This window comes from Dichotomopilus funicola, assembly GCF_033296635.1.
Source record: "Dichotomopilus funicola strain CBS 141.50 unplaced genomic scaffold C8A04scaffold_67, whole genome shotgun sequence".
NCBI lineage: Eukaryota > Fungi > Ascomycota > Sordariomycetes > Sordariales > Chaetomiaceae > Dichotomopilus > Dichotomopilus funicola.
The window spans coordinates 30,525-57,413 of NW_026944088.1; the positions used below are offsets into that span (position 1 = coordinate 30,525).

At 53.1% G+C, this 26,889-nt stretch overlaps 9 protein-coding genes and 1 non-coding gene across 10 annotated transcripts; 6 read left to right on the plus strand and 4 right to left on the minus strand.

Annotated features, from left to right (window-relative positions):
- Window positions 1-926: 926 nt before the first annotated feature.
- On the minus strand, window positions 927-1,518 carry C8A04DRAFT_31477 (uncharacterized protein; the record flags this gene model as incomplete). The annotated part of the gene is made up of 2 exons (XM_062781768.1): window positions 927-1,112; window positions 1,207-1,518. 2 exons carry the CDS (start codon window positions 1,516-1,518, stop codon window positions 927-929), a joined length of 498 nt encoding a protein of 165 aa, XP_062634302.1.
- A 383-nt stretch (window positions 1,519-1,901) lies between these two features.
- Window positions 1,902-3,713, minus strand: C8A04DRAFT_39469 (major facilitator superfamily domain-containing protein; the record flags this gene model as incomplete). The annotated part of the gene is made up of 6 exons (XM_062784600.1): window positions 1,902-2,138; window positions 2,198-2,590; window positions 2,641-2,879; window positions 2,951-3,406; window positions 3,467-3,524; window positions 3,576-3,713. The coding sequence occupies 6 exons, from the start codon at window positions 3,711-3,713 to the stop codon at window positions 1,902-1,904; spliced, it is 1,521 nt and encodes a 506-aa protein (XP_062634303.1).
- Window positions 3,714-4,971: 1,258 nt separating this feature from the next.
- On the plus strand, window positions 4,972-6,364 carry C8A04DRAFT_39470 (uncharacterized protein; the record flags this gene model as incomplete). Its single annotated transcript, XM_062784601.1, has 3 exons — window positions 4,972-5,342; window positions 5,426-6,098; window positions 6,158-6,364. The coding sequence occupies 3 exons, from the start codon at window positions 4,972-4,974 to the stop codon at window positions 6,362-6,364; spliced, it is 1,251 nt and encodes a 416-aa protein (XP_062634304.1).
- Window positions 6,365-6,952: 588 nt separating this feature from the next.
- Window positions 6,953-9,394, plus strand: C8A04DRAFT_39471 (putative dipeptidyl peptidase 4; the record flags this gene model as incomplete). Its single annotated transcript, XM_062784602.1, has 1 exon — window positions 6,953-9,394. One exon carries the CDS (start codon window positions 6,953-6,955, stop codon window positions 9,392-9,394), a length of 2,442 nt encoding a protein of 813 aa, XP_062634305.1.
- A 2,114-nt stretch (window positions 9,395-11,508) lies between these two features.
- Window positions 11,509-13,348, plus strand: C8A04DRAFT_39472 (putative cytochrome P450 E-class, group IV; the record flags this gene model as incomplete). Its single annotated transcript, XM_062784603.1, has 3 exons — window positions 11,509-12,518; window positions 12,601-13,061; window positions 13,128-13,348. The coding sequence occupies 3 exons, from the start codon at window positions 11,509-11,511 to the stop codon at window positions 13,346-13,348; spliced, it is 1,692 nt and encodes a 563-aa protein (XP_062634306.1).
- Window positions 13,349-14,228: 880 nt separating this feature from the next.
- C8A04DRAFT_31482 (uncharacterized protein) lies at window positions 14,229-16,043 on the plus strand (the record flags this gene model as incomplete). The annotated part of the gene is made up of 1 exon (XM_062781769.1): window positions 14,229-16,043. The coding sequence occupies one exon, from the start codon at window positions 14,229-14,231 to the stop codon at window positions 16,041-16,043; it is 1,815 nt and encodes a 604-aa protein (XP_062634307.1).
- Window positions 16,044-18,548: 2,505 nt separating this feature from the next.
- Window positions 18,549-20,336, minus strand: C8A04DRAFT_14509 (uncharacterized protein; the record flags this gene model as incomplete). The annotated part of the gene is made up of 1 exon (XM_062778128.1): window positions 18,549-20,336. The coding sequence occupies one exon, from the start codon at window positions 20,334-20,336 to the stop codon at window positions 18,549-18,551; it is 1,788 nt and encodes a 595-aa protein (XP_062634308.1).
- A 2,528-nt stretch (window positions 20,337-22,864) lies between these two features.
- On the minus strand, window positions 22,865-23,842 carry C8A04DRAFT_14493 (glycoside hydrolase; the record flags this gene model as incomplete). The annotated part of the gene is made up of 1 exon (XM_062778119.1): window positions 22,865-23,842. One exon carries the CDS (start codon window positions 23,840-23,842, stop codon window positions 22,865-22,867), a length of 978 nt encoding a protein of 325 aa, XP_062634309.1.
- Window positions 23,843-25,095: 1,253 nt separating this feature from the next.
- C8A04DRAFT_t120 lies at window positions 25,096-25,167 on the plus strand. Its single transcript has one exon. It is a non-coding gene; the product is annotated as a tRNA-Arg (tRNA).
- Window positions 25,168-25,499: 332 nt separating this feature from the next.
- On the plus strand, window positions 25,500-26,132 carry C8A04DRAFT_39474 (uncharacterized protein; the record flags this gene model as incomplete). Its single annotated transcript, XM_062784604.1, has 1 exon — window positions 25,500-26,132. One exon carries the CDS (start codon window positions 25,500-25,502, stop codon window positions 26,130-26,132), a length of 633 nt encoding a protein of 210 aa, XP_062634310.1.
- Window positions 26,133-26,889: the final 757 nt, after the last annotated feature.

Here is a 26,889-nt window from a genome sequence, read left to right on the forward strand (position 1 = left end):
CTTACAATAGTTAATGCATGAGGCTGTGACTCCGTTGGATTCATCGGATTGGTCGGGCGGGGGACCCTCTGACTTAATTAACAAGTGTTGTCGTGGGTTATATACTAGTCAAACGGACTCGAGGGTTAGTACACGGGATAATGGAGAGCCGTACAAATTGAATGGTGTTTTATGAGAGGTTCTGGTGGTGCTACTTTGTAATTAATACTTCCAAATCAGTGAATCGAGCATCCTGCCGTACATGTATTGCGAGACGTTCTTGCTGTGTCAACACAGCTGCCTCGAGTTCGATTTGTTTAAATGCAGACGGGCTTTCCAAGGCAGGCACATGGTTTCTTGGATGTTAGGGAGCCGCCTTAGAAAGATGGATGTGCGATGGGAAGGGGTTGTTGTGTTACGGTAGTGGGCGCAATTGACCACTATGTAACACCTCAAAAGATGACCGTGGTTCGAACTGTCCAGGCGAACCAGGAATTGCGCCCATAAATCTCACACTGTCATGACCCGTGACATGTTGAGTTATTGGGTTGGGAATCTGCCCTGCCGGGAGATGAGGATATCAGAGAGACAAGAATGGGTACCATGGGTCAGTCCTGACTCCTGGGTTTGTTAGTTAATGTTGATGCCAGAGTTGTTGAGATCAAGGGGAATTAATTAAGGTAATTAGTGAATGCCAGTGGAAGGACGGGCACGTCTAAGGGCATATCGGTGTAGGAAATAATAATATTAATCAATTGATGCCGTGATCGCTTTGAGTGACAAATAATTTAATAGATGCTAACAGATGCTTATCCTTGATCGCTTATAACACTAGTGTTCACCACTGGTGTTTACCACTGATGTTCACCACCGCCTAGTAATTATAGTAATTATCTACAACCGAAACCATAAACCATCACAACTCAACTCAACCAACAAGAGCATGGTCACTGGTCCTCATCCTCGGCACAACCCGTCTCCGTGGAATTATCCACTTGTTGATCACAACCGGCCGTACACTGCCTGACAAACCCCACGGGCTGGCCGTTATTGAGCGTGTATATGGAGTCGTACACATCTTCGGCGGTGGTGTTGAGGGCAGTTAGGGTTTGTTCGGTTGTACCTGCAGAGGTCTTTTGTTAGTGTTACTATTAGTTTACCTAGGTGGTTGTTTTGGCTGGGGCTGTAGGGTGGGGGAAGGGGGGTAAGGAAAGGAGGGGTAATTACAGTTGTGCCCGTCTGCCCCAGGGAGGAGGTACCACCCGCAGGCATCGCCTGTTGCGGGACAGTTTGACTGACGGCGGTGGTGTCGGGAGGGGGTGTGTACGCGGGGGAGGATGCGAGGGAGGATCTCGAACCCGTCGATGGGGGCAAGGAGGCAAATAAAGAGGGTGAGAGTGTGCATATTTGTTGTTGGGTGACTTTTATGGTTGTCGTTGTGAAGATGGTCGTGGGTGTGAAGATGGTTATAGTTGCGAAGGCGGTTATGGTTATGAAGCTGGTTATGATAGTGGTAGTGGTGAGAGCGACAGTTGTCATTGAAGCGAGTGATTTGAGAGGGTCCGGTCAAGATGAGTTGAACGAGTGTGGTCGGGTGTGGGAGAACATGCAGCTAGTGATTCACTAGTGGGGGGGGGGTGTTTGGTTTTATATGTCCTCACGGACATTTTCGCATTGACGACGCGCTTCAAAAATGTGAGCGCTAGCAGTATTGCATGAAGATTGCGGAGATCAACATCATCCTTAGGTTCACTTATTTCGTAGCGCTGTGTAAAGTTCAATGACGAGTCCAGAGGCTGTGTACAATGCTTATCGGTGCACGATCCTCTGCTCATAATTCATACGTATCCGGCCACCTGCGCCCCAACACCTGGCCAACACCTGGCCAACACCTGGCCAACACCTGGGTATCACTACTGACACTAGAGCACATAACGATAAGTAAGAGCACGGTCTCCCTTCTCCGACAGCTCCTGCGGGGTGTACGCGTCAAGCCCGCCTTCATCCATCTTCTTCGCTCGTTTCTTGTTCTGGGCGGTGTATCCCACAACCAAGATTAGCGACGCGATAATTCCGCCGACAATGAAGCCCAGTTCCAGACCGTGGCCGAGGATGTACCGGGGCTTGTCCTTGGCTCGGTAGAAGTTGGATGCCATGGCCTAGTGCGGATTAGCATAGGTACTCTTAGAAATGCTGAGTGAGTGAGAGAAAAACTTACACCCCCCAAATTCCCAACTCCAATCTGCAACGCCATCCCCACGGACCGTTTCAACGACCCCGACAAATTATTCGACAACCACGCAATAACCCCCGGAAAAGCCGGATAAATCGCACACGCAGCCACAAACACACCCCCATACACCACGCGCGGATTCTCCTTCGGATCGGTAGCAATGCACATGGAAAAGCCGACGACCATCATGAGCATGAAGCCGATAATAAAGGGGCTGCGCTTCCCCACGCGGTCGGAGGCGTAGGCCGCCACCACGGCGAGGATGGCGGCTGTGATGTAGATGGGGACGGTCATGAGCTGGGCTTGGCTGCTTTCGTAGCCGAGTTCTTTGATGATGGTTGGGAGGAAGAGGGAGATGCCGTAGAGGGGGCAGACGACCTGTCCTGTTAGCTGACAACATGAGTTTTGGGTAAGAGAAGGACACGTACACCCCAGTAGACAAAGATGTTGACCCAGATTTGCCAGTCGAGAAAGGCGTCTTTGACGTAGGTCCATTTGAACTCGTCGGCTTGGGCGACTTGAGCGTGGGGGGAGTTGAGGGACTGGCCTTGGTATTTGAGGCGGTAGACGACAAAGGCCCGTTCTTCTTCGGTGAGGAAGGTCGCTGTGGCGGGGAAGTCGAAGAGGGCGAAGAAGGCGATGCTCGCCGTTATGACCGTGGCGATACCTGGTCTGTTAGCGCCTTGCCATACCATAAATGGGAGAAACAAGGCAGGAAAAGAGAAACGGAGAAAATACCCTCCAGAATAAAAATCCACTGCCACCCATGCAACCCCCCAACCCCATCCATCTTCCCAATCCCAAACGCCAACAGCCCACTAAACGCCCCGGCCACACTAGCCGCACTAAAAAACATCGCCTGCCTCAACTGAATCTCCTCCCTCCGATACCAATTCGTCAAATAATACGCCACGCCGGGAAACAACCCGGCCTCCGTCACTCCCAAAAAGATCCGCGCCGTGAGCAGCCCCGTGTAGTTGTGCACCAGGCCCATGAGGGTCATGACGACGCCCCAGGCGACCATGATGGTGGGCAGCCAGATGGAGGGGCGGACTTTTTTGAGGACCAGGTTGCTGGGAACTTCGAAGGCGGCGTAGGTGAAGAAGAAGGCGGTTAGGCACCAGTTGTATTGGTCGTCGGTCAGGGAGAGGTTTTCTTGGAGGTGCTCGATTTTCGCGTTGCCGATGTTGCCGCCTTATTGTATCAGTCAGTATGGGTTTTTTTCTTGGTCTTTGGTTGTAAGGGGGATCGTACGATCGAGAAAAGAGAGGAGGTAGAGCAGCGCTAGCATGGGAATCAACCGGAGGTCCATCTTCGGGAATCAGTCTAAACTCTCGTTTACTCGACGGACGAGGTGTATCACCTTTCGCAGAATGGCCTTCTCGTCCAAGTGAGCAAAAGCCTGCAACGTAACAGGGGGCAAAATGGCCCGATCGATTTGCTCGACATCGATGCGGTCGTCGGATTGGGAGGTTTGGCCGTCGGCCTTTTCTGTTGCCATCGTGGGCAACACTGGTGGATGTGACGGGTTATCGGCGTAACGGCGACAGAAAAGGGGAACAAAAAATACTGAAACGGGAAACAAAAAACGAGAGCAAAAAAGTCGAGAGGCGGTCTACAGAGCGGGCGATCTCCCCTTAAAACCGAGACATGACGACCGAGTCAATCAACCCCCGATCCCCATCTCCATCTCTCGCGAATCTCTAACCGCAACATCCAACGGTCTAACGGGTCCAGACAATCGATTTCCGCACTTCAAACCCCATAAGTTCGCCCCAATCTACCCCTTTCCCTCCCCAAACGGCTCATAACCCTGTGTTAGTGCTGGATTGTTGGCCCCTCCCCCGCATTCCACAAGCAATACAGGGAACAAGCAACCTCGGAATACCCCACTTCCCCGCACCCCCGCGTGGGTCTGTTACCCCGAAGATTTCCTGATGGGGTAGGGATCTGCGGTTTGGGTGGTTTCTTGGTTTGTGAGGAGGGCCGAGGTGATTACCGGCGGGTTGTTGAGTCTGTCGGGGTTGTGAGGTTGTGTCGTCAGTGGTTGGGGTTGTGGGTTGGGATGATCGGTTTGGAGACCGATGGTTATGGGGAGCAAGAATGGAACGGGGAATTCCGCGTTGTGGGTTGGTTTGAGAAGCGGGATGTCAGTTTGGCAGGTGGTCGAGACTTCCGGCATTTTTGAGGAAGTGAGGACAAGTGGGCCGTGAGAAGCCGAGCCGAGCATGCTGTGTTACCGATGTCCGGTCTGTATCACCGTCAGTGTCGAGAAGGAGCGACGGGAATGCTATAACTTTTCGTTGTCCCAAGACCCTGCCATACGTATTCGCAAGACTCGACCCACAACCGCTCCTTTCCAAATGCCCAATATTCAGTTGCGACTCTCAAGTATTTGGAATATTGGAAATACAACGGTCATGTCAACAATGTAAGGCTGACAATGTCAGCATGTGGAAGGCTAGACAACATCCAACGCGTATAAAATTGCTCCTTGATTCCCCACAAATGCGTATTACGCCCATCGCACAAAACGTCCACGCCTCAACACCACGAGACAGTGATCATGAGAACTATTGAGGGCGAGTCGCGAATACGCTGGCCGTGGCTGTGTTTTGATTTTGTCACGCAGAGAAGGGAATGATGGCTATAAAACATCAGTCTCACCTCGACATTCGAGGACATAACCCGCCACCATCATCCGCCATCACCAACAACCTCATCAATTCACCTAAAGTCCCAAACAAAAAACAACCACCATGGCCAACGCCCACTCCCGCCTTTCCGGGTTCTCCCTCAGCGCTCTCGCCCTTGCGCACCTCGCCACGGCCGCCCCCAGCACCATCTCAACAACCAACACCAAAACTTGCGTACAGCTCGAGGTGCCGGTCCCCGTGGTCGCCACCAACTACCACTACACGCAGCCGCCCGTCGACAGCAGCATCGACGCGATCGACTGGACGATCAACGTGACGTCTTGGTCGCACCAGGCACCTGTGGCAGCCGATCTGCCCAAGGTGTTGGTGAATGACAAGTTTGTGATTAGTGCGCAGTTGTGCGTGCCGACTGCCCAGGGGCCGAAGGCGGGGATTTTGCAGATTGCGACGCCAGGATTGGGGTTTGGGAAGGCGTGAGTATTCCTTTTCTTTCCATATCATCCAATCCCATCTTGTGTTGTTCTCACCCCAAGGAAAAGAATGCTGACACGCACAGCTACTGGGACGTCGACTTCAACCGCGCCAAGTACTCCTACGTCGACGCCGCCATCGCGCAAGGCTACTCCATCCTGACCTACGACCGTCTCGGCACCGGCGGATCCGCCAAGCCGGACGCCTACGACGTGGTCCAGATCCCGACCGAAGTCGAGGTCCTCGCGGGCCTGACCAAGCTCGCCCGCGACGGCAAGCTTCTCAGCACCTCCAAGATTGCTTCTGCCAATGGCAACGGCAAGGGCAAAGGCAAGGGCTCGGACAAAATGGCCACCATCCCCACCGACTTCACCCCGACCAAAATAGTTCAAATCGGCCACTCCTTCGGCGCCTACCTCCTCGCGCTCGGCCTCGCCTCGCACGGCAACGACCTCGCCGACGGCGTCATCCTCACCGGTCTTCTCCCCACCAAACTCCCTCTCATCGACGTATTGCACTACGACCACGAGTTCGCAGCGGAACACGACCCGGTGCGGTTTGGGGGGTATAAGTCGGGGTACTTTGTCCTGGGCACGAATAGTGTGCTGCAGAAGCTGTTTTTGAGGAAGGGGGCGTTTGAGGGAGAGGAGATGTTGAAGTATATTCAGCGGACGAAGGAGCCGGAGTCGGTGGGGGAGTATGCTTCGGAGGCGTTGAATCCATTGGCGCCGGTGGAAAAATATACGGGGCCTGTTCAGGTATATCTTTTGTTCTCTTTACCCCTTCTTCTTTGCCCAGTGACTGACCGGCGGTACAGTTTTTCAACGGCGAGTTCGACAACTTCATCTGCATCGGCGACTGCCGCGGAACCTACGACGAAGAGATCGCCTCGGGCCTGTTCCCGCACGTGTCGCACAAGGAGAGTTACCTGCAGCCCAACACCGGTCATGCCCTGACTGTGGCTACCAACGCCACGGCGGGTTATGATGTTATTATGCAGTTCCTCGACAAATGGGGTTTGTAAACCCAACGTTAAAAGTCAGAGTTCGTAAGATGAGGCTTTCTGTTCGAGGTTTTGGATTTATCTTACAAGACTGTCGTGGTTTGTTACGGGGTTCATTTCATACACGGTGTAAATACACATACTAGACTTACATAGGGAGTTGTCTTGTTCAACCATCACAACTCATTTCCTTTTCCCTCAATTTCACCTCTCAACCTCCCGTCTTCTCTTTTTAGACTAAATGACATTAACAATACAAATGGCGTGCCCAAAAACCCGGGATCCCATCTGGAACCCCAACTGGTATCATTTGGAACATCTCTTGGCAATCCCCGCTCGCATCTTGACCTTCCGCATTCGGCTGCATCGTATCACTGCCCAGCCTGCCATGTTTTTGACCTGCCATGCGTGGATTGAATAACCGGGCTTCCCGTCTGGCGTTAGATGAGGGAACCGGACAAGATCGGCGGATAAGTTTGCCATTTCCCTTTGTTTGTGTTTTCTTTTTCCTTTTTTTCTCTCCTTGGTTGTTTCTCCCCTAACCAACTCCAATTGAGTGCTTGCGTGTGTCAAGTTCGACTCAAATCGAAGTCGAACAACACCTCCAAAATGCGCCAATTCACCAACCTCCTCGCTGTAGCAGCAGCAACAATCTCCGTCTCAGCAATCGACCCCCCTCGCTTCCCCCACCAACCCACCGGCAACGGCACCACCCTCCTCAACTACAACATCACCACCGCCAACCCAGGCTCCCTCAGCCCCTCCTCCACCTCCGTCACTTGGATCGCAGGCTCCTCGGACTCCAACCAAGACGGTGATTTCATCACCACCGCCTCCGACGGTTCCTTCGTGTTCGAAAATGTCGTCACCGGCAACCAGACCACCTTTTTGTCGGCTGACAAGATCCCCGCCGATTACTGGGATTATCAAATCTCTGGGGACTATTCCAAGGTGTTGTGGGCTGTGAATTACACGAAACAGTACCGGCATTCGTATTTTGCGGATTATCTTGTCCAGGACGTCGCGACGGGGGAGACGAAGCCGTTGGTGGAGGGGTCGGAGGGGGATATTCAGTACGCGGTGTGGAATCCCGTGTCGGCCGGGGAGATTGCGTTCGTGAGGGGGAATGATCTGTTTATTTGGGAGGAGAGTGGGAACATCACGCGGATCACGGAGAACGGAGGACCGGATTTGTTCAACGCTGTCCCCGACTGGGTGTACGAGGAGGAGATATTCGGGAGTAACAACGTGCTGTGGTACTCGCCGGACGGGGCGTACATTGCGTTTTTGACGTTTAATGAGACGGGGGTCGAGACATTTACGATTCCGTATTATATGGCCAACCAGAAGGTGGCGCCGTCGTATCCGAGGGAACTGCCGCTGCGGTATCCCAAGGTTGGGACTAAGAACCCGACTGTGGGGTTGAATTTGTTGGATGTCAAGGGCAGGGAGGTGAAGCCGGTGGTGGTGGATGCGTGGCCCGAGGATGATTTGGTTATTGGGGAGGTCGCGTGGGTGACGGAGGAACATGATAAGTTGATTTACAGGGCGTTTAACCGCGTGCAGGATCAGGAGAAGCTGATCGTGGTCGACGCGCAGACGCAGAAGTCGACTGTTTCTCGGCAGCGGGATGGGTCAGATGGCTGGCTGGACAACAACTTGGCGATTACCTACATTGGCCCGGTCGAGCAAAAATCCAACGGCAACGGCAACGGAAAGGGGAAAGAAAAAGGCAAGGGCACCGACACCACCCGGTACTACCTCGACCTCTCCGACGCGTCCGGGTGGAACCACCTATACCTCTTCTCCCTCACCGACGGCTCCAACATCACCCTCACCTCCGGGCCCTGGGAAGTCGCGTCCATTCTCAAAGTCGACACCACCCGCGGTCTGGTCTACTACACCTCCACCGAGCACCACCCAACCGAACGCCACCTTTACTCGGTCTCCTACACCACCGGCATCAAGACCCCTCTCGTCGACCCAACCGTCCCAGCCGTCTGGTCCGCTTCCTTCTCCGCTGCGGGAGGTTACTACATCCTCACCTACTCTGGCCCGGACGTACCCTACCAAGAACTCTACTCCATCTCTTCTGCGTCGCCTTCCAAGGCAAAGCCAGGCAAACCCCAACTAATCCGCACAATCACATCCAACGCCGACCTCCACAGCACCCTCCAATCCTACCGTCTCCCCCGCATAACCTACCTCGACCTCCCCCACCCCTCAGGCTACAACCTCTCCGCCATGCTCCGCCTCCCAGCCTCTTTCACCCCCCATCCTCACCAACCTTACCCCGTCCTCCTAACCCCCTACGGCGGACCGGGCGCTCAAGAAGTCAGCAAATCCTTCCAGGGCCTCGACTGGAACGCTTATATCGCTTCCGACCCCCAATTGGAGTACATCACGCTCACAGTCGACAACCGCGGCACTGGGTTCCGGGGCCGGGCGTTTCGGTCTACTGTCGCGGGGAATTTGGGCGAGTTGGAGGCGCAGGACCAGATCTGGGCTGCTAAGTGGTTGGCTGATGCGCATCCGGAGTGGGTAGCGCGGGATAAGATGGGCATTTGGGGGTGGAGTTACGGGGGGTATTTAACCGCCAAAGTGGTCGAGGCTGGCGCTGATGATGTGATTGCTTTTGGATTGGCCACGGCGCCCGTGTCGGATTGGCGGTTCTATGATAGTATGTACACTGAACGGTACATGAAGACACCCGAGATTAACCCTGACGGGTATAACCGGTCGGCGGTGAGGAAGGTGGAGGGGTTTAAGAGATTGAGGGGCCAGTTCCTGGTGCAGCATGGCACGGGGGATGATAATGTGCATTTTCAGAACTCGGCGGCGTTGGGGGATTTGTTGATGGGTGGGGGGGTTGGGCCGGAGAAGTTGGATGTGACGTTTTTTACGGATTCGGATCATGGGATACGGTATGATGGGCAGAATGCGTTTGTGTATAAGGAGTTGAGTGGGAAGTTGTGGGAGGAGAAGAGACGGGTGAAGGGGGATCGCCATCAGTGGAATCGGAGAAATGGGGCCGGGTGGAGGCCGGAGTAGTTCTGTGTTAGCGGGTTAAAGGTTAATTAACAGGCTGAGGGCGAGGGTGGATGGATGGTTGATAACTAAATCTATTTTGAAGAGTTTAATAGTGGAAGGCATAGGCAATGGCCGCGTGGTGTTTGTTGGTGCAACGTGAAACGCAGCTTGACCCTAGAGAACTGTCGTTTTAATTAATTACTGCCAACAAAAAGGAGTAACTACGAATTAATGCTGAGAAATATTAAATTAACAGCAGACACTAATGGCAGTAAACCATGATCCCCCCAGACCCATTTTCCGGCCCCCGATACTGGTAGTTATGTATCTACGTTTTCTGAATTTGTGTAGGTACTGAGAGATCTCCTTTTGGATCCGTCTCGGATGTATTATGAGGTCGTCATGACATGGCATGATCCTCATGTAAAGTCTCGAATCAAGCTTAACGTTAACAATAGGTAATTAATGTAGCTTCCGCCTTCTTCCTTACCAACACCATCACGCCCTCCCAGTTGGGAATTGGATTGCAGGACTGCCGAAATAAGTGGCTACGTTCTAGTAAAGGAACATTTTGATAGGTAGGTACCTAGGTAATTAATGGGGGAGAAATGAGAGCGTCAGACAACTCGGTCCTACTAAAATTCGAGACAGTGTTAGACGTAAGTTACATTAATGTGAACGGGTTTTGGGGGATTCATTACATTGCACCGCAGATTCCGTGCTCGCAGGTCGCCCTTTCCGCCTTCGTTTAATTAACTCGATCCCAGAAGGGACTGAGACCCTTCGGGCCCTCCATTTTAAAGCCTACAACACTTCTCAACTCTGGACAACTAGATTTTACTGGCTTCACAAACTCTCGTATCCTAAGAGTAAGACGCAATCATCCTTCGCCTGCTCAGTTTTATTTTCCGTAATTATCCAGGATTAATTACTTCTTACAACTATCAATTTACACTTTGAATGGGACGTCACCGATTTCACGCAACCCCTGTTTTCGTTTGATGGCGGATGCGATGCCTTCGAGAATACGTCGACCGTCCACCCCATCCAAATTCTAAGTTCCGCTCCGGAAACCACCACCACCACCACCACCATCATCACTCGGTTGGTCGGCCCCGCAAGAGTGGTTCGCCACATGCGACGGTTCGGGAATATCGCCCAATTAAATCCCCGGTATCACCACTCCACTGTCACACCTCGACCATGTGCGCACGCCCAATACCCTCCAAGGGAAGCGGTTTCGGCGCGAATAACTGTTGATGTGCCAAGCACGACGTTCATCCGACCTCAAACGATCCATCATCCCCAAACTCAACCTTCTTAATCGCAGCGTCGGGTAGACTCACCATTAGCTGGAAAGTAGGTAGGTCCCTAACCTTGAACATATGTGAGAATAGTCCGATTTTTGGAAGAGGAATAGATGAAGAATGCAGCGACGAGTTCAACACGTTCAATGTGGGGCAATACCTAAACTCCTTGGGTGAATCAGGTTAGCTAGGTAACTGTGATAAGGTTAATGAAACGTCCTGTCATGCGCGACCTTATGCAGCTGGCTAGATTGAGTATTTCAGCTCCCGTTTGCAAAGCTAACAGTGTGGTGAACCCAGAACATCAACCGATGCAAACTTCGCAAAGTAAGCCCCTTCCTCGATGTCAATTCCCAGACCGGACTTCGAAATGTCCGTCAAGTGACTTGACAAAGTCAGCATCACTCAAATCCATCCGACACCCCGAAAAGTGATCGACCTTGGTCCATAAAAACATTAGTTTGTGTTACCTCAAAGAACCCGGCAAACGGTCCATGCAGCGGTTTTATTCCTTATCCGAACACGGCACACTGAACCCGGCACGCCTAGCGCAGCATCACAACCAAGACAACTCCGCATTTCTGGGCTGCAGACTGGGCGTTCAGCTTGACGTGGACAATGTGACGACATGGGTGTCGCTCGATTAGATTCTGCATCTCCGGTCCTCTGCCGGTGGTGGGGTTCGATTGCTACCTTGGTGTTGAGTTCCAGGACCTTATTTACGTGGTAAAATAAAATACCGGGTGGCCCCCAAGTTCGCTTCCACGAACCCGCATCCGTTCTCTTCCTTCTGAGGAGTTGAGAACCTCAACAGTCATCGCCACCAAAATGGCGTCCCAAACAGCCGTCACCCAATGGGTGCTCGACCACCCACTCCCAGTGGCCCTCGTCGGAGCCCTCCTCACCGTCCGCCTCCTCACCTCCGTTTTCTATCCCGCCAAAAAAAGCACCATCCCCCACCTGCCCGAAACCATCCCCATCCTCTCTAACACCTACCAATACATGACCGACATGACTACCTTCCTCGCCCGCTGCCGCACCCACCTCACCGCCCAAACCCCGATCTTCCAGTTCCGCCTCGGCCCCGAAAAAATCTACATGCTCACCACCGCGCGGAATATCCAGGCCCTGTTCCGTACCTCACCGGCCATCAGCCCGGATAAGTTTTTGTGTCTCGTGTATGAGCATGTAGCGGGGTTTCCTGAGAAGGATATGAATCGTATCAAAGCCGACAAGACAGGGCGGATGCGCACGCCTGCAGGAGCCACCAAAGAAGGGGATGATGGTAGTGGTTTGGACCGGTACTTTTACCCGATGCATGTTATCGTGCATGAACACCTAGTCCAAGCCCACAAAACCGATGCCCTAGCCCTTCGTTTCCAGTCTCTCTTCGAAGACCGTTTGGCCAAACGCTTCCCCCTTACCACCGACACCGGCGAAAGCGAATGGATAACCGCCCTCGTCTACAACGACCTCTTACTGTCTGACACGACCTCCGCAGCAACCGGCACCCTAGCCGGCACACGCATCCTGCAAACCGAGCCCGACCTCCCGAACTTACTCTGGGAAATGGACGAGGGCGCTGCCAAGTTAGTCTGGGGACTTCCGAAATGGATGAATAGATCTATCTGGCGGAAGAGGGATGCGTTGCTGGCGGCGTGTCGGAGACATGTGGAGCGGGAGTGGGAGGGGTTTGATTGGGAGGGGGAGGAAAGCAAAAAAGACTGGGAGGAGGTTTGGGGGGCGAGTGTCACGAGGGAGAGTTTGAGGTGGTTGAAGAGGGAGGGGTGGGAAGTGGGGAGTTTGGCGGGGACGTTGGCGGTTATGTATATTTTTGGGTATTTTTTCCCGTTTCTTTGCTTCTGCCTTGTCCTGTTTTTTTTTTTCTTTCTTATGGTGGTCAGATGCTAACTACCCCAGCTCCAACGCTAACACCACCCCCGTAGTAGGCTGGTGCCTCATCGAAATCCTCCGTTCCCCCACCCTGTTCCAAACCGTCCGGTCCGAAGTCGCCAAAGCCATCGTCACGGACCCTGTTACCTCCACCCGCCACATCGACATCCAAAAACTCCTCGCCTCCCCGCTCCTCCAATCCATCTACGTCGAAGCCATGCGCTTACACGTCTCCATGAACATCACGCGGGAAGTCATGGAACCCATCCAAGTCGGCGGACACGAACTAGAAAAGGGCTCGTTGATCCAGGCACCGACAGAGGTGTCGCATTTGGACGAGGGGATTTGGGGCGCCGAGGGCCATCCGGCGGGGGAGTTTTGGGCGGAAAGACATGTTAAGTATGTGGAGAGAGTTGGGGAGGATGGGAGGACGGAGAAGGTGCCGCAGTTTTCGATGACGGGACGGGCTAGTGATTGGTATCCTTATGGTATGTCTATATCCTCTAAATACGAGGAGGGAGCTTGATAAGGATTGGACGTGCTAACAGAAACAGGGGGTGGACCATCGATGTGCCCCGGCCGCTTTTTCGCCAAGCAAGAGATTATCCTGACGTTTAGCATTCTTGTCTCGAGGTTTGACATCGAGTTTGTGGGCTGGACACACAAAGATGGATCGCCTTCGGACAGGGGACCGCAGAATGATGTGCGATGGAGCGGGGCTGCTTCGGTTCCGCCGGACCGGGATATGAAAGTGAGGTGGAAGCGGGTGTGGTGAGAATGTGGTCACTGTGGTGAAGGGTGCGGTGAAAGGAAGTAAGGAATACGGGTCTCATTGTTGTGTTTAAGGGGTCAAGGGGTTAAGTGGGTCTACGAGGACAAAGTAGTTTGTGGTAATTATACACAAAGCTGGGGTTGACTATGTTTTGACCGTGCTTTGTTTCTTTCTCGGATAATGATCGCAATGGTGATTGTGACGAGTAATTAACAGATTGTTATCCCCGTATTGGATCCCGAGAAACTATACCACTTGTCAGAGAAAACATCGCATTAGCCCGGCCTTCACATCTCGTCGTGTAATGCTGTTACGATAGTTAGCCTTTCCATGATTAAGACGACTTGCCTTTCGTAACAGATCACTTCTCAGTGACGGACGATTAATTGATGTTCATTGCCAACTCTGAGTTGTCTCCGTAGTCGTCTGGCACGTCCTAATACACCCAAAAATGACACACAAGGCTCATCTATTTCCAGCCCAGTCTTTGACCCCCTCTCCTACACTGACAATTGACTGAGAGACAAAATGGCATTGTGTTCTGGACTCGAACAGAGGTGCTGTTCATTCTAGTAAATAACGCTTTGTAGCCAAATTGGGAATCGAGAGGTGAACAAAGCAAGTGTACTAGGTCTACTAATGGGATGAAAGGCTCGAGTCCTCCATTATCCCGAGGGCCATCTTTGTAAGTTTGAGCAGTGTTTATTACCTCGTGCCTGGAATATAACTACCATGGCAACAATCCTGTTCCACGTAAGTGACTCTGGCGATACCCTTTGCAGAGTCATAACACCCTCGAGAGCCACCTTGAGAAGCACCTCCAGAAGCACCTCGAGATTCAAATCTAGGTCTACAACCCCCCAGATATCGATCAGCCGTCAACATGTCGCAGCCCGATCCGAGCAAGCCCATCGATTCCCATGGCATCCCATTCCCCCCCGGGCGCAGCCCGTTTATGGGGTTGCCCCAAAACATCATCTTGCTCATCGCCCAGGAGCTGGACAACATGGACAGGAGCCGCTCGCTCTTCAGCCGCCCCAGCGTGTCCACCCTGTGCCAAACCGCTCCCGCCCTGCGCGCCATCACAGCCAGGGTCATATACAACGAGGCCGATCTCCTCCCTACCTACGACGAAACATGCCCGCACGAATTCCTCATCACCGATTGCCTCAGGGCCTCATCCAGGCTCCTCCGCACAGCCCGCTCGACCCCGGAGCTCGCCAGGCTGGTCCTACACCTAAAGATCGGCCCGCCAGGCCCCATCAACGCCATGGACTCCGTCCCCGACGACCTCGTCACCATGGTGCGCGACATCGTCCGCCGCATGTTCAAGGTGCACGTCCTCGATCACGGCCGAATCTCCGCCACGATCGTTCTCATGGCGCTTGTCATGTCCCTCCCCAACCTCACCTCGCTCTTCATCATCACCAGCGAGAAATGGCTGAGCACGTCCTTCCTCACCAAACCAGGCGCCCCCGAACCCCCCGTCAACCTCCTCCACATGCGCGGCCTCAACATCATCCCCGACGACCGCCTCGGCGAAACCGACGTCGGCGTGCGTCTCCAACTCTTCAACGGCCTCCTGCACCGCCTCCCAGCACTCGAACGCCTCAACGTCCTCCTCCCCCGCAACGGCGAAACCCTCACCGCCCGCCTGCCCAACCTCAAAACCCTCTACCTCAAACGCGGCCACCTCTCCTACAAAGCCCTCCGCGTCCTCCTGCGCGATTGTGTCCTCCTCCGACGCGTCATGATCACCCACGACGTCTACTCCACCCTCCGCGACACCTTCATGCCTGTCTCCCCAGCCCAAATCCTCGAATGCCTCGACCGCGCCGCATGCCGCGACACCCTCGAGAAACTCACCATCCACACCTGGTTACCGCCAGCCCCCATCCCAGCCCCGGAAAACCCTTACTACCCCCGTCGCGACGGCAACAACAACGCGGACGCGGATGCCAACGACGACGACGACGACGACGACGACGACGACGAAATGCTCGACATCGACGGCAACCCGGTGCACCCCGACGACGACGGCATGATCATCGACTCCGACTCCGACTCCGGCTCGCTGCACTCCATCTCCACCCTCTCCAGCCTGGTCTCGTCCATCCACAGCGACGACGGCGAGAACTCCCATCTCAAAGTCCGGCCGTACCCTGCGCGGCCGGTGCCGGCGGGGGAGTTTGGGTTTTTGGGGGAGTATAGGCGGTCGTTGGCAGAGGTGGGACCGGGGTTGAGGGCGGTGAGTTTGGATTATAATGCTTTTGGGTGGGTGTCTGATGCTGAGAATGGGGGTAATGGGAATGGCGGAGAGAGCAGGATTACGATAGCGAGGATGCTGGATGGGTTGGGGAATTTGGAGACGGTGTCGTTGTTTAATGTGTTGTTGGAGGATAGGTTGATGTGGGATTTGGCAGAGTTTATTGAGCAATTGCCGTATAATGGCTGGCCGAGACTCAGGGAGGTGGTGATTCAGACACCGAGGAATATTGAGCCGAATGAGAGGTGGCGGCGGTATTGGCGGCCGGCCAAGAATTGGACGGTGGCGTGGAATGGCATGTCGACGGATAAGTGGCAGGCGGAGGGACGGTGGGTGTATAGGTTTACCGTGGGGGGGAGGGTTAGGTTTAACTTGTATGCCGGACGGTTCGAGACGGACCATTGGCCGGATGTGGAGTATGGGGGGCTGTGAGATTGGGATGCAACCAAGTGTATTATTGTATAGGGATATGGTAGGATCTTGGAGTTTATAGGGAGTAAGTTGATGTGAATTGCAAGTTGTGTACTCTGAGTTCGCTCCTGATATCTCAAGGGTAATCACATATAAGTATATCTTGTCATGTCACTGTGACTTAGAGACCGAATTAACAAACCATCATATGACTAGTTAGATCTTGATCGTTTGTTTAGCCCCTCATCCGAGTCATTTGCCTCAGCAATTTCTTTGTCGTCGTCTTTTTACAATCAGTTCGGTTTGAACGTTGTTTAACAAACAGTGTCACTACCTAACTAACAGGGCTTTGCTTCAACATGACAACAAATATGGGCGAGTTGGTTGGGTTATTACCTCATCAGCAACAGTCAACTTCCGTTACGCCGTTTTCCAGAGGTAGAATTTGTAGGTGATGAGGTTGAGGATGTAGTTGGGCGGACTATGGTGTAGAAATATCGTAAGATTTTAGCTGGAGGGAGTTGGCGGTGAATTGTAATTTATCTACTTCAAGTACCATCGGTTCCTTTTTGTTGTGACGGATATGCGGGCGTTTCTCAAGTCTAGTATCAGTAACCTTCTTATTTACATCTTGTAACTAACGGGAATGTGACTCGAAGACTAAACCAAGAAAACAAAAGCAACCATACCTATTTATGATCATACAGTCAGATCTCGAAATCGGTTGTTCGGCCCCTGGTGGGGGTCATCCGCCTCAGATAATCCACCAGGTTTCCCTTCAAAGCTTATTACTGAACTGAAGCATTCCAGCCAACACTGCTTTGCTTGCATCAATACAACAAATCTGGGGTTAGTTGGCAGTTCACTTATCATCTCATCAGCACACTCACTCAACTTCCATTGTCTCTATACTCATGATACTATCACCTGTGCATTCTGCGAAAGTGTACTTTATGTCCCCACACTCCCAAGCCTGTAATTAGTTATCCATTGTTCCGATACCCAGTTGCCACACCTGAACCCATCACGCAACAACAATCACACAGCGGCCGTTTTAATCCGTAGTGATATCTCGCTGCGAGGTTGGTCACGTTCAAATTAATTATATCGCTTTCGCACAGGCATTGCGCATTCGAAGAATATCCGAGAAGCATCCGAGTAGCATCCGAGTAGTAACAAGCACATGCTACATCATGAGCAGCCTCACTTTTTACCCCGAGTATAAAATCTCGCCGTTCCCGGCACTCCCATCGATTTTTCTCCCTATTACCATCGCAACCAACAAAACTGCAGTATCAACCCCAAAGCCTTAAAGCCAGTTTCAACCGCCAGTCACACATAAACTGGGTAGATATCACCACCCTCAGGGCCTCAGCCAACCTCTCAAACAACAATCCAATACCACCGCCCACTACCAAGTACATTCCCCGGCTACCCACCCCACCGCAAACCGCACTGACAATCCCAGGTCTAGTACATACTTCCCACATTACAATGTGCCACTTCGAATACATAATTAAACTGGCCTGCGAGTGCCAAACCGGCCCCCACCGCATGCGCCCCGACACCGACGGCCCCGACTGTGACGGCTGCTGTTACTGGCAGGATAACATCCCAAAAACCAGCGATACTAGGGAATGCCCTACCTGTCGGTGGGACAAACAACTGAGAACTGAATGGCCTCTTCCTCAGAGGGGGGAAGATGGGTATAATGAGAATCGCGAGGGGCAGGGCGAGGGGAAGGGAAATGGGAAGGGGAAGGACACGTTGAGCAAGGCTAAGCAGGGAAGCAGTGGGAAGGGGAGGTGCGTTGTTATGTGACCTGGGTTTGGATCGAGATGGGATGGATATCCTACCAGACAAAGAGGCAGAGTCAAGCACAGGACCGTGAAATATCCGAGAGGATATCGGAAAGGCTCCGCTGGAGAACCAGATCTGGCTAGAGGAACAATGGAAAAATGGCGGACCGTACTGATGACCTATTCGGGCCAAGTGACAAGTCATGTCGCAATCAGGGCACCTCTCTGGATATTTGCGTGTTTAGATGGCGTGGCCTTTTTTGTCGCTCGATGGGAGATTGCAGATCAAGGTGTGTGGGCTTTCCCGGCACCTCCCAGGCCGTAAGATTGCTTAGATTATCGGTACAGGCTGCAAATGCAGAGATAATTGGGTATGTAATGTAGTGAAATTCCAAAACTTGAACTCTAAACGCTCGGTGGTATCCAAAATCCTCGTATCTTACACCTAGATAGATAATGAAATTGAGGCCGAAAGTAACCCCCAAAACACCACCCACAACCCAAGCGCCATTGATTAATGTCCCCAGACACCTGTTTGAACAAAAACCTCCTGGCGCCCTATGCTTCCCCAAGCAAAGCAAAAGCAAAGAAACAAACAGCCAAATAATTGAACAAAGAAACCCAAACAGGCCACAACAAAGAGAATAAAACACACAGTTTGCCCGTGTTCATTACTTCATAGCTCCCACGAGCTGCAGGAAATCCTGCTCACTCACCATATCAGGCCTCAGAGTTGCCAGTCCTTGTTATCAGACTCATGTGACAGTGCCAGTGCCTGCCCCTGACCCTGCTCATCCGGGACATACTGAGAATATCCGCCATCCGGAGTGTTGGGAAAGTAGTATTGTCCACCTGCAGCAACATACGGGGGTTGGACCGGTTGATACGGGTTCTGGAGCGGCTGGGCGGACTGGCTCGGGGACGGTGGCATTGCTGGGGCTGGGTATAAACCCCATCCTGGGTTGGAGCTGTCTAGGGCTGTGGTTTGGGCCGGAGATTGGTCAACATTGGGAGTTGGGGTTCCCATTGACGATTCGGTCAAGGCCTCGACGGGCAGCCGAACAGAGGCTTCCCCTGACGAACCGGTGTTAGGGGTTCCGTAAACCTGGGAAATTTCGTTGCGCAAGGAACTCCCGATTCTCGTTTTACCACCCGCCCAGGATGACACGGATCTGGCCCTTTTGGCGACACTACCGACGGAACCCTCGAACGGCGGAGGGCGGCTCTTGGCCTGGGCCGAGGTCTTCTTGCAGTGGTCTTCCCAGATGATATCCAGGGCGTTTCGGACTTGGTTGAAACGAGAGCCTTTTCCCCAGTCGAGAATATTCCAAATTGCCTTGCGAAGCTCCCGGAAATGTTTAGGGTTGTCGGGACTGAACATGCGAACCCGCTGCATGGAGAACTTCGAGTCGTCTTCCTTCCACGCCACGTACAGCTGGACGGCATAGTTGATCACCGTAATGGCGTAGAACACGTTGTCGACTCTGAAGCCGCTCTGACACTCCTGGAGCTTCTTGTTCAACTGCTCGGATGCATTGAGGGACACCGCGGCAGCCCCCGCTGCCTGGTTCGAGGCAACCCAAAGAGACCCGCCCGTCCCGCCGTCAGCTTTGACTTCAATGACCAAAAAGGGAAATACAACACTGGGTTGAACCATCCCGAAATTGGGGTGTGTTGGATGTACGCGCTCTTGAGCCAGTAGTTGATCCATGGTGAATGCCTCGTTGCCGAAGGAGTACCCATAGAGATAATCGGGCTTTGGCTGAGAGATTCGATAAATCGTACCCATACCATGGTTACGAGGCACGAGGTGAGCCGCCATCAAGGAGGACCGGGTACGTTGCAGGCCCGCTTCTCTTCCGTAAGCAGGATCCCTTTTTTCGGGGAGCAGGGCATCCCCAACAAAAGACTCGACGTCCGTCTCGTTACACGATGCATCAAGCTCGGACAGCCATTGCATATACTCCTCGACCTTTTCCGGCGGCAGCTCAGGCGAGTGACGGTCGGCTCCCAGTCGCTGGATGTGAGGGATCATATGGTCTGGAAACTCGTCGCATGGAGCGAGAATATTCACGCCGTTGAATGCTAGGTTGTTCCTGCGGTAGTTGGAATTCCGAACAGCTCCTATCACCTTGGTGGAATTGGAATACTCGGCCCCCTTGAACGACCGTGACCAAATGTCCATTTGGTCTGGGGATGGCGGCACGAGGAACCCGCTGTTGTACGTTTTTGTATCCATGTCGGGGGCCGACCTCACAAATTTCCTGAGTTCACAGTGGTCGGGCACACGATCGAGGTAGCTCTCTGACTTGGGGCGTTTCGGTGGATTAACTCCCACAGATTCAAGCCACCGAGAAACAAAACCGGGGGTTTGGTGAAGCGCTGGATGGACGGGGTCGACGAACTCTCCGAGGAATGGAGCGATTTCATGAACGGGCCGCTTGGGCTTTGGCTGGAACAGGACTTGCTGGATAGGGATTTCTCGATTAGTTATTTTCCCGCTGAAATACAGCATCTGGGGGTGCATCACATACTGCGTCTGTTGACGTGAATCTTTCTGCTTCTGGTGATGGGTGCTGTTCGACTTGCTGGTCGCCCAGCATTGGTGGTGATGTCGAAACGGTTGTGGAAGCTGGCAACGGACATTCATCAACCGGTTGAGAATCAGCAGTCGGATTAGTCTTGCCAATTGGTTGGGCCATAGTGGCAGTTTTTATGAGGAGGGCGTTTGGGATTAAGCCACTCTTGCGTGCATGTGTTGAATGTCTGGGAGGTAACCTGTCGCCCAACTGGCGACTTCCCTTCAACACGGTCGTGGCCGAAATAATCAAGACCACAAGGGCCCAAAGAGAGCGCACATGTTTTCTAGGGGCACCTGCGCATTTGAGGTCGAGTTGAATGAGTCGCTCGGCGGCTAGATGTGGTTACCTGTACATTGATTGGTCACAATCAACGACAACCACGGGCCAACACGACGTGCACCTTCGCTGCCCGTCATGTGCCAAAGTAATTCGTTGGCTTGAAACATGGCCAAACGCTCCGGTGGCTTGCACTGCGCGGCAATTATGTTTAACCTCTTCGTGCGCCCTTCTTGCCGCTGGGGGTTGTGAGGTCTGGAATTGCCTCCTCCTCGAGCCTCGTAATTATCGGCCCACAGGCTTGGGCGACCCGGCGGTTAAAACTGGAAGTTGAAGTTGAATTTTGACAAAGTAATGGAAGTCCTGGAATATGTGGGAGTTGAATCCAACTTTCCGCAACGAGACACAGAGCCTACCTAAGGAGCTGTAATGAAGCATTCAAAAGAGTTCAGAGGTGCGCCGACCAAATCCATAAGGTGTACGGGGACATGGCGGGCCTTGAGGCTACTGGCCAGCGTAGAGGGATTCTGAGGTGGACAGGTCATCTTCCTGCCCGGAATCGTTTCTGGTTAGTTCAAAACTTAATAATTTTCATCGGGACTCAGACTGCAACGTGTGTGAATCTAGAGTGCCATGTTCGTTGTTCATTCTGGAGCTGCCGTATGGGCGAGCTTGTTCTTTACCAACACCATTGCTGAAGGAGGAGCAGCTTTCATACGCTGCTCAGGCAGCTGAGGAGATTGCTCATCATCGATACTGAACACGTTGAGCTAAGGTACTCCGATTCATTGAATAAGGACCAGCCTGGGACGACTTTACAGTAGTGTAAGTGTGTGAGATGTGGCATCTGGACAGATTTTATTACTGTCCTCTTTGTAAGTACTATTTAAGGTTCCCCTAGTCATAAGCATGGCTAGGAAAAAGTTCAACCTCCAACTCGGCCGACATAACACTGACTCCATAATCAACGGCAATACATGGTGAGACAACCGTGGCCAGCCCGGATAAGCGCTTGAATTACCCTCACATCAACTGCTAAAGATCCTAAGGACAAGCAAACAAGTAACCGAACTCTACGCTCCTCCTTGATTTACTAGTTACCCAACTCGGCGCGTACCCGTTCCAGAAACTGCCAACACCCACCTCTGCCCCGAAATCATGTGCAACTGGGCGCTTGACAGACGGCTCTGCGGCTGCACCGAGGGCCCACGAAGGCTCGGCCGCGATCCTAGTGACTCCAACTGCCGTGGACGGTGCAATTACAGGGGCGAAGCTGCCCACATGCTTGTTGGCCATTGCGATACGTGCTTGCGTCGTGGGACTAGGCTGAAGAAACCGAAGAAGAGGGATAAGGATGGTGGTTGCAATATCTTGTAACTGAAGCCGGCTTATTAGGAGGTTAAAGCGGCGCTTTGGGGGAACAGGGGATCGCGTGAGGGGTGAGGGCCAAGCGATGATTTAGCTGAAGTTTCATACTTGCTGGCAAAGGGGGGGGCGAGAAATATAAACGAAGTATCTTGGTTTATGGATTTATATCATTGACCAATGTTATGGATATTGTTGTGCTTTACCAGCAGCTCTGAGAGGAAAAGAAAAAAAAGCCCTTGTATAACACGCCAGACAGGCTTGAGACCCGGTTTTGCGCAGCTCCATGATTATACAGCTGACAACCTCCATATTAACTACTCATCCCACGCACCCTCACACGCTCACGATCCTCTCCGGGCAGCGTCATTGCTCCCTGAAACTTCCCAATACGACCTCTATTGGAACAAATGTCTTCACTCGTTTCTTGCGGATGCTGTGCTGTTGCAAAACGGGGCGAAACGGTCCGCTAGCAGCTGTAGCGGGCGTTCGGTCAGCTCTGCACAGACCGAAACGGTCCGAATGCCAGAGAGAGAGAGGATGCAGGAACCTCTCAAACCTTTCCATTGATGGCTTGAGCCTCTCTAAACAAAGCCACTCAACAGGTTTGCATTTAAACTATTGATGTAACATCTCTCCAAGACTCATAAAGAGGCGGACATTGTGACTTTGAGAAACTGAATTTGGGAAATTGTAGGTTCAACCTCACGCAGGTGCGTTAAAGACAGATGCAAGATATATGAATAAGTTTGGGTACGTTTAGCTGGAATATATACAACGCATTAATTAAACCTTCGATTTCAATAACCCCCCGAAGACCCTAGGTCCGATTATACCTCCCCTTCAACCCGCCCGACACAGCGGCAGTGGCCCCCGTGGTAAACGGAACGGTCTCCGTACTCCTAGTCACCACCACCGGCGTACCATCGGCCCTATAAATACTCGCCACCTGACTCTCATACGGCACCGGCGTAGCCCCAGCAGCAACCGTCGGGCCCGGCACCGCATACGACGACACCCCGGCCGTGACATTCAACAAAATCCCCGGTTCCTCCGGCGTGTAAAACGTAGTTGCATCAATGTCATCCAGCACCAGCGCATCATCCGCCGCCTGCCTAGCACCATCATCCCCCTCCACCCACAAGTTCATACACAAGGGATAATTCTGCGCCCCATCCTCCTCGGCAGCATAATGCAGCGCAATAATCTCGTTCCGCAATACATACGGCCCAGCCGCCAACCCACTCGGCACCGTCACCTGCCAGCTATTGTTCGCCGCAATCAACACATCCGTCGCCCAGTACTCCCCCGGGACCCCCTCCGGCAGGCCGCCGCCATTTCCAGACGAAGGGGTGTGTTCCATGACCGGAAGCGAGTCATCGACTTTCGTCCACCGCAACTCCGTCTTGTCCACCCCCGTACACCCGGTATCCGCCCCATCCAGCCCGCCACAGGGCGCGAGATATGTCAGCACGGGACCGACATGTCCCATCGGCCAGCCGTTCCATTGGATGTGGATCTGGTCGCCGGCGCGTACGGGGGCGTGGGCGGCTGGGCTGGTGCCGTCGATGTGGCAGATGATGTCGGGGTGGGTGTAGTTGGAGGGGGTGACGAAACCGTCGTCGACGGCGCCTGTGGACCAGCCGACGCGGTTGGCTTGGTTGACTTGGTTTGGGCGGGGGTCGTAGCCGTGGTAGAGATCGCCGTTGACGATGATGTAGCCGAGGTGGGAGTGGCTGAGGACGGGGGCCGCGAGGGTAAGGAGGGAAAGTGCGGTCGTGAGGAGTGGTGGTGCCATTTTGGATGTTGTGTTATGTGTTTTGTTATGTCGGGGTCTCTAAGTGCTGTGAGAAGAAGAGTGGCAGCCCGAAGGCAATTGAGGTAAGGCGAAGATTGACAGGAACACACGGGTAGTTTGACACGGGAGGGAAGAACAAGGACGATCACCTCTATAAAATATAACAGACGTGCGGATCACCCGTTCCTTGTTCCTGGGCGCAGACGGGTTGATAGTTAAGGCCCGTCCCCCTTGTTTGCGGCATCATGTAAATCCTCACCCTTCTACCGGGTCCGTGTTGGCTTGGCCCGGGATCGCATCGTCCGCTTCAAGCTGATGCAGCGGCGATCCCATATTTCACCGGGAATTCGACCGCGTGTTTACTGTGTACTATGAAGTGTCGTTGTTTTCTTTGCGTCACTCCCGGCTCGGCACTGAATTACGGGAACTCCGAGGTTGCTTGGCCTTGCTAAAGGGGTTGTAAAATTTGCGCTCATGTCTAGGCAGACAATCTCTCCAAGAAGACTGAGCAAATTCTCGTTGGCTGGGAAAGGGGTTTGTAACCGCACCCAAGTTGCAATTTGCAAATGCTCTCTCCGGAGTTCCTCCGTGGCTGTCAAAAAGAACGGGGAAATTCTCAAGGTCGATCTCGTTGGAAGGGTGCATTTCAGGTAGGCATCTCGACGAATGACGAAGTGAACCGTTGCACTCCCGTCCTCGTTCCTGCCCAAACCCTTGGTCTTCCTGGGGTCGGTCCCATCCTTCCCCGGGTAAACAAGGCAGTTCTTGCATCAAATGGCGGCTTGATAGTGGGGATCGTATTGGTTTGGTCATGTCTGGGGAAGTTTGCCGAGAATGTGGGGTATTTCATTTATCTGATGTGAGCAAAGTGCCGTATTCGTCCCGGGGCCGTTCAATTGATCGGCAGATTCGTTCACCTCGTGGGCGGGAATAAGGCCCGATGACCAACGCTTTGAGAAGTTAATTTGTTGACGAATCCGTTTTTCCAAAAAGCTTCGACGGGAGAACGACTGAGGGCTTTTCCTGGCCCTGCCTCACGCCGTTGGCGATGACGCAGACTTTGTAGAGAAATGAGATATTTCAAGGGGTTTGTGAATGTTACTTCGTACCATGGGAGTCAATAAAATGGCGTGCCAAGCCGTGGGGAAGAAAGGGTCCCGTGTTGATTGCCGGAACCGTGGCTGCGCTCACAGTACGGAGTGGTCTACTTCTTTTTAAGAGCGTTACCTGGTTAATCTCATCATCCAATTGAAGGTCCGCTGGCTCAATGGCAGAGCGTCTGACTACGAATCAGGAGGTTCCAGGTTCGACCCCTGGGTGGATCGGAGTTCATCTTTTTGTCTCCCACCTTTAGCAGCTTACTACCCCTTTCTGGCAGAACCCAGTCAGTAAGTATTGGGTCAGTCGCTGTTGTTTGTTTTTGTTCTCATCGTTGTTGTTAGATGGACGGACGGCCTCACCACGGTGTGAGTATGGACGGCCAAGAGGGGATACCACGTTTAGTACCCTAACCCTGATCTCGGGTCGTTTCGAAGCCGCTTACGCTGAAATGTCTCATGAGCTGCACGCGTGTTTGGTCGAGGCAGGACTTCAACCATCAAAACAAACACGATCAACGGACAACCACGGCTTGACGACCTCGGCGCCACAAGGGAACATGGCAGCACGAACACGACTCGCAGCCAAACTCGCCCAAGTCGCCAATCAGCCCACACTTACAGCTGCCGCAACACAGCCGATCTTATTCTTCGAAAATGCGAAGGCGTGGGAGACATGGCTCGACGTCAACCACGCTGACCAAACTGGCCTATGGTTGAAGATCAGCAAGAAGAGCAGTGGCATTGCATCTGTCACATACGATGAGGCGCTTGACACCGCACTCTGTTACGGCTGGATCGATGGTCAGAAGAAGGGTCTCGATGCCGACCATTTTGTCCAACGATTTACGCCACGGCGCAAGAACAGCCTCTGGTCGAAGCGAAACGTCGGGAAAGTTGCGGTGCTAATTGACGCCGGACGCATGCGAGAGTCCGGGCAGGCGGAGATTGACGCGGCCAAGGCAGACGGGCGGTGGGAAAAGGCGTACGCGCCACCAAGCACGATGGAGGTTCCCCCCGACTTCCAAGCTGCGCTCAATCGAAGCAAGAAAGCAAAAACCTTCTTCGAGGGGTTGGGCAAGTCGAAACGGTACGCTTTCTTGTGGCGTATTGAGACTGTGAAGCGGGAGGAGACGCGGAAGAAGAAGGTGGAACAGTTCGTGGCGCTTCTGGCCGAGGGTAAAACGCTGTGAACCCTCGGCCCCGAGCACAATTGTCGAGACATGAACATCACCGGGCTTCGGGGAAACAGCACGGTCACGAGAGGGCGGTTTCAAACAGTGGGGCTGCTCTGAGGCGCATCGTGGTGAACGGTCGTTCTTTGCTCCAAAGGGCTGGTTAGTTATCGTTTCGATTACTGGTTTGAGGAAGGAACGAGATAAGAAAAGTCCTCGTTGCCTTCCGACCTGGCATGTCGCCGATCTTTTGTTGTCAACAACTGTCTCACATCAGCGCATTATTTGAGGGGAGGCATTCCTGAACTTTGACCCGGTTGTCTCAGGCTTGTCGATGTTCAACGCAGCGAAATCACATCAAACTCGCTTCAATTGAGCTTGAACACATTGAGCGTTCCCTGGGACTTTTTTCCCAGACCTGGCGCCCGGGGCGTTCTTCACCCTCTCACCGGCGACTCTCGGCTCGTCGCCAAGAACTCGACAAACGTTCAACTCACAAAACTAGACAAGTCAGGAATTGATCTGTGTTGCAGGATCGGTGTTGGCAAAGTCCCGGAGACATGGATAGAACATCCTGGTCGCACGTGCTCGACATGCTGCCCGTTCTTCCAGATCGGCGACAAAAAGAGAAACCATGCGGCGAAGTCGCCGGGAATAACTGATTCCCTAGTACGAATACAAACACTGACTTGTTCGGAAACGGCCCAATCCGCAGCTAACAGCTGGTATAAAATAGAAATCCCGGCGCGGGGTGCGAGACACTTGACCTTAAAAA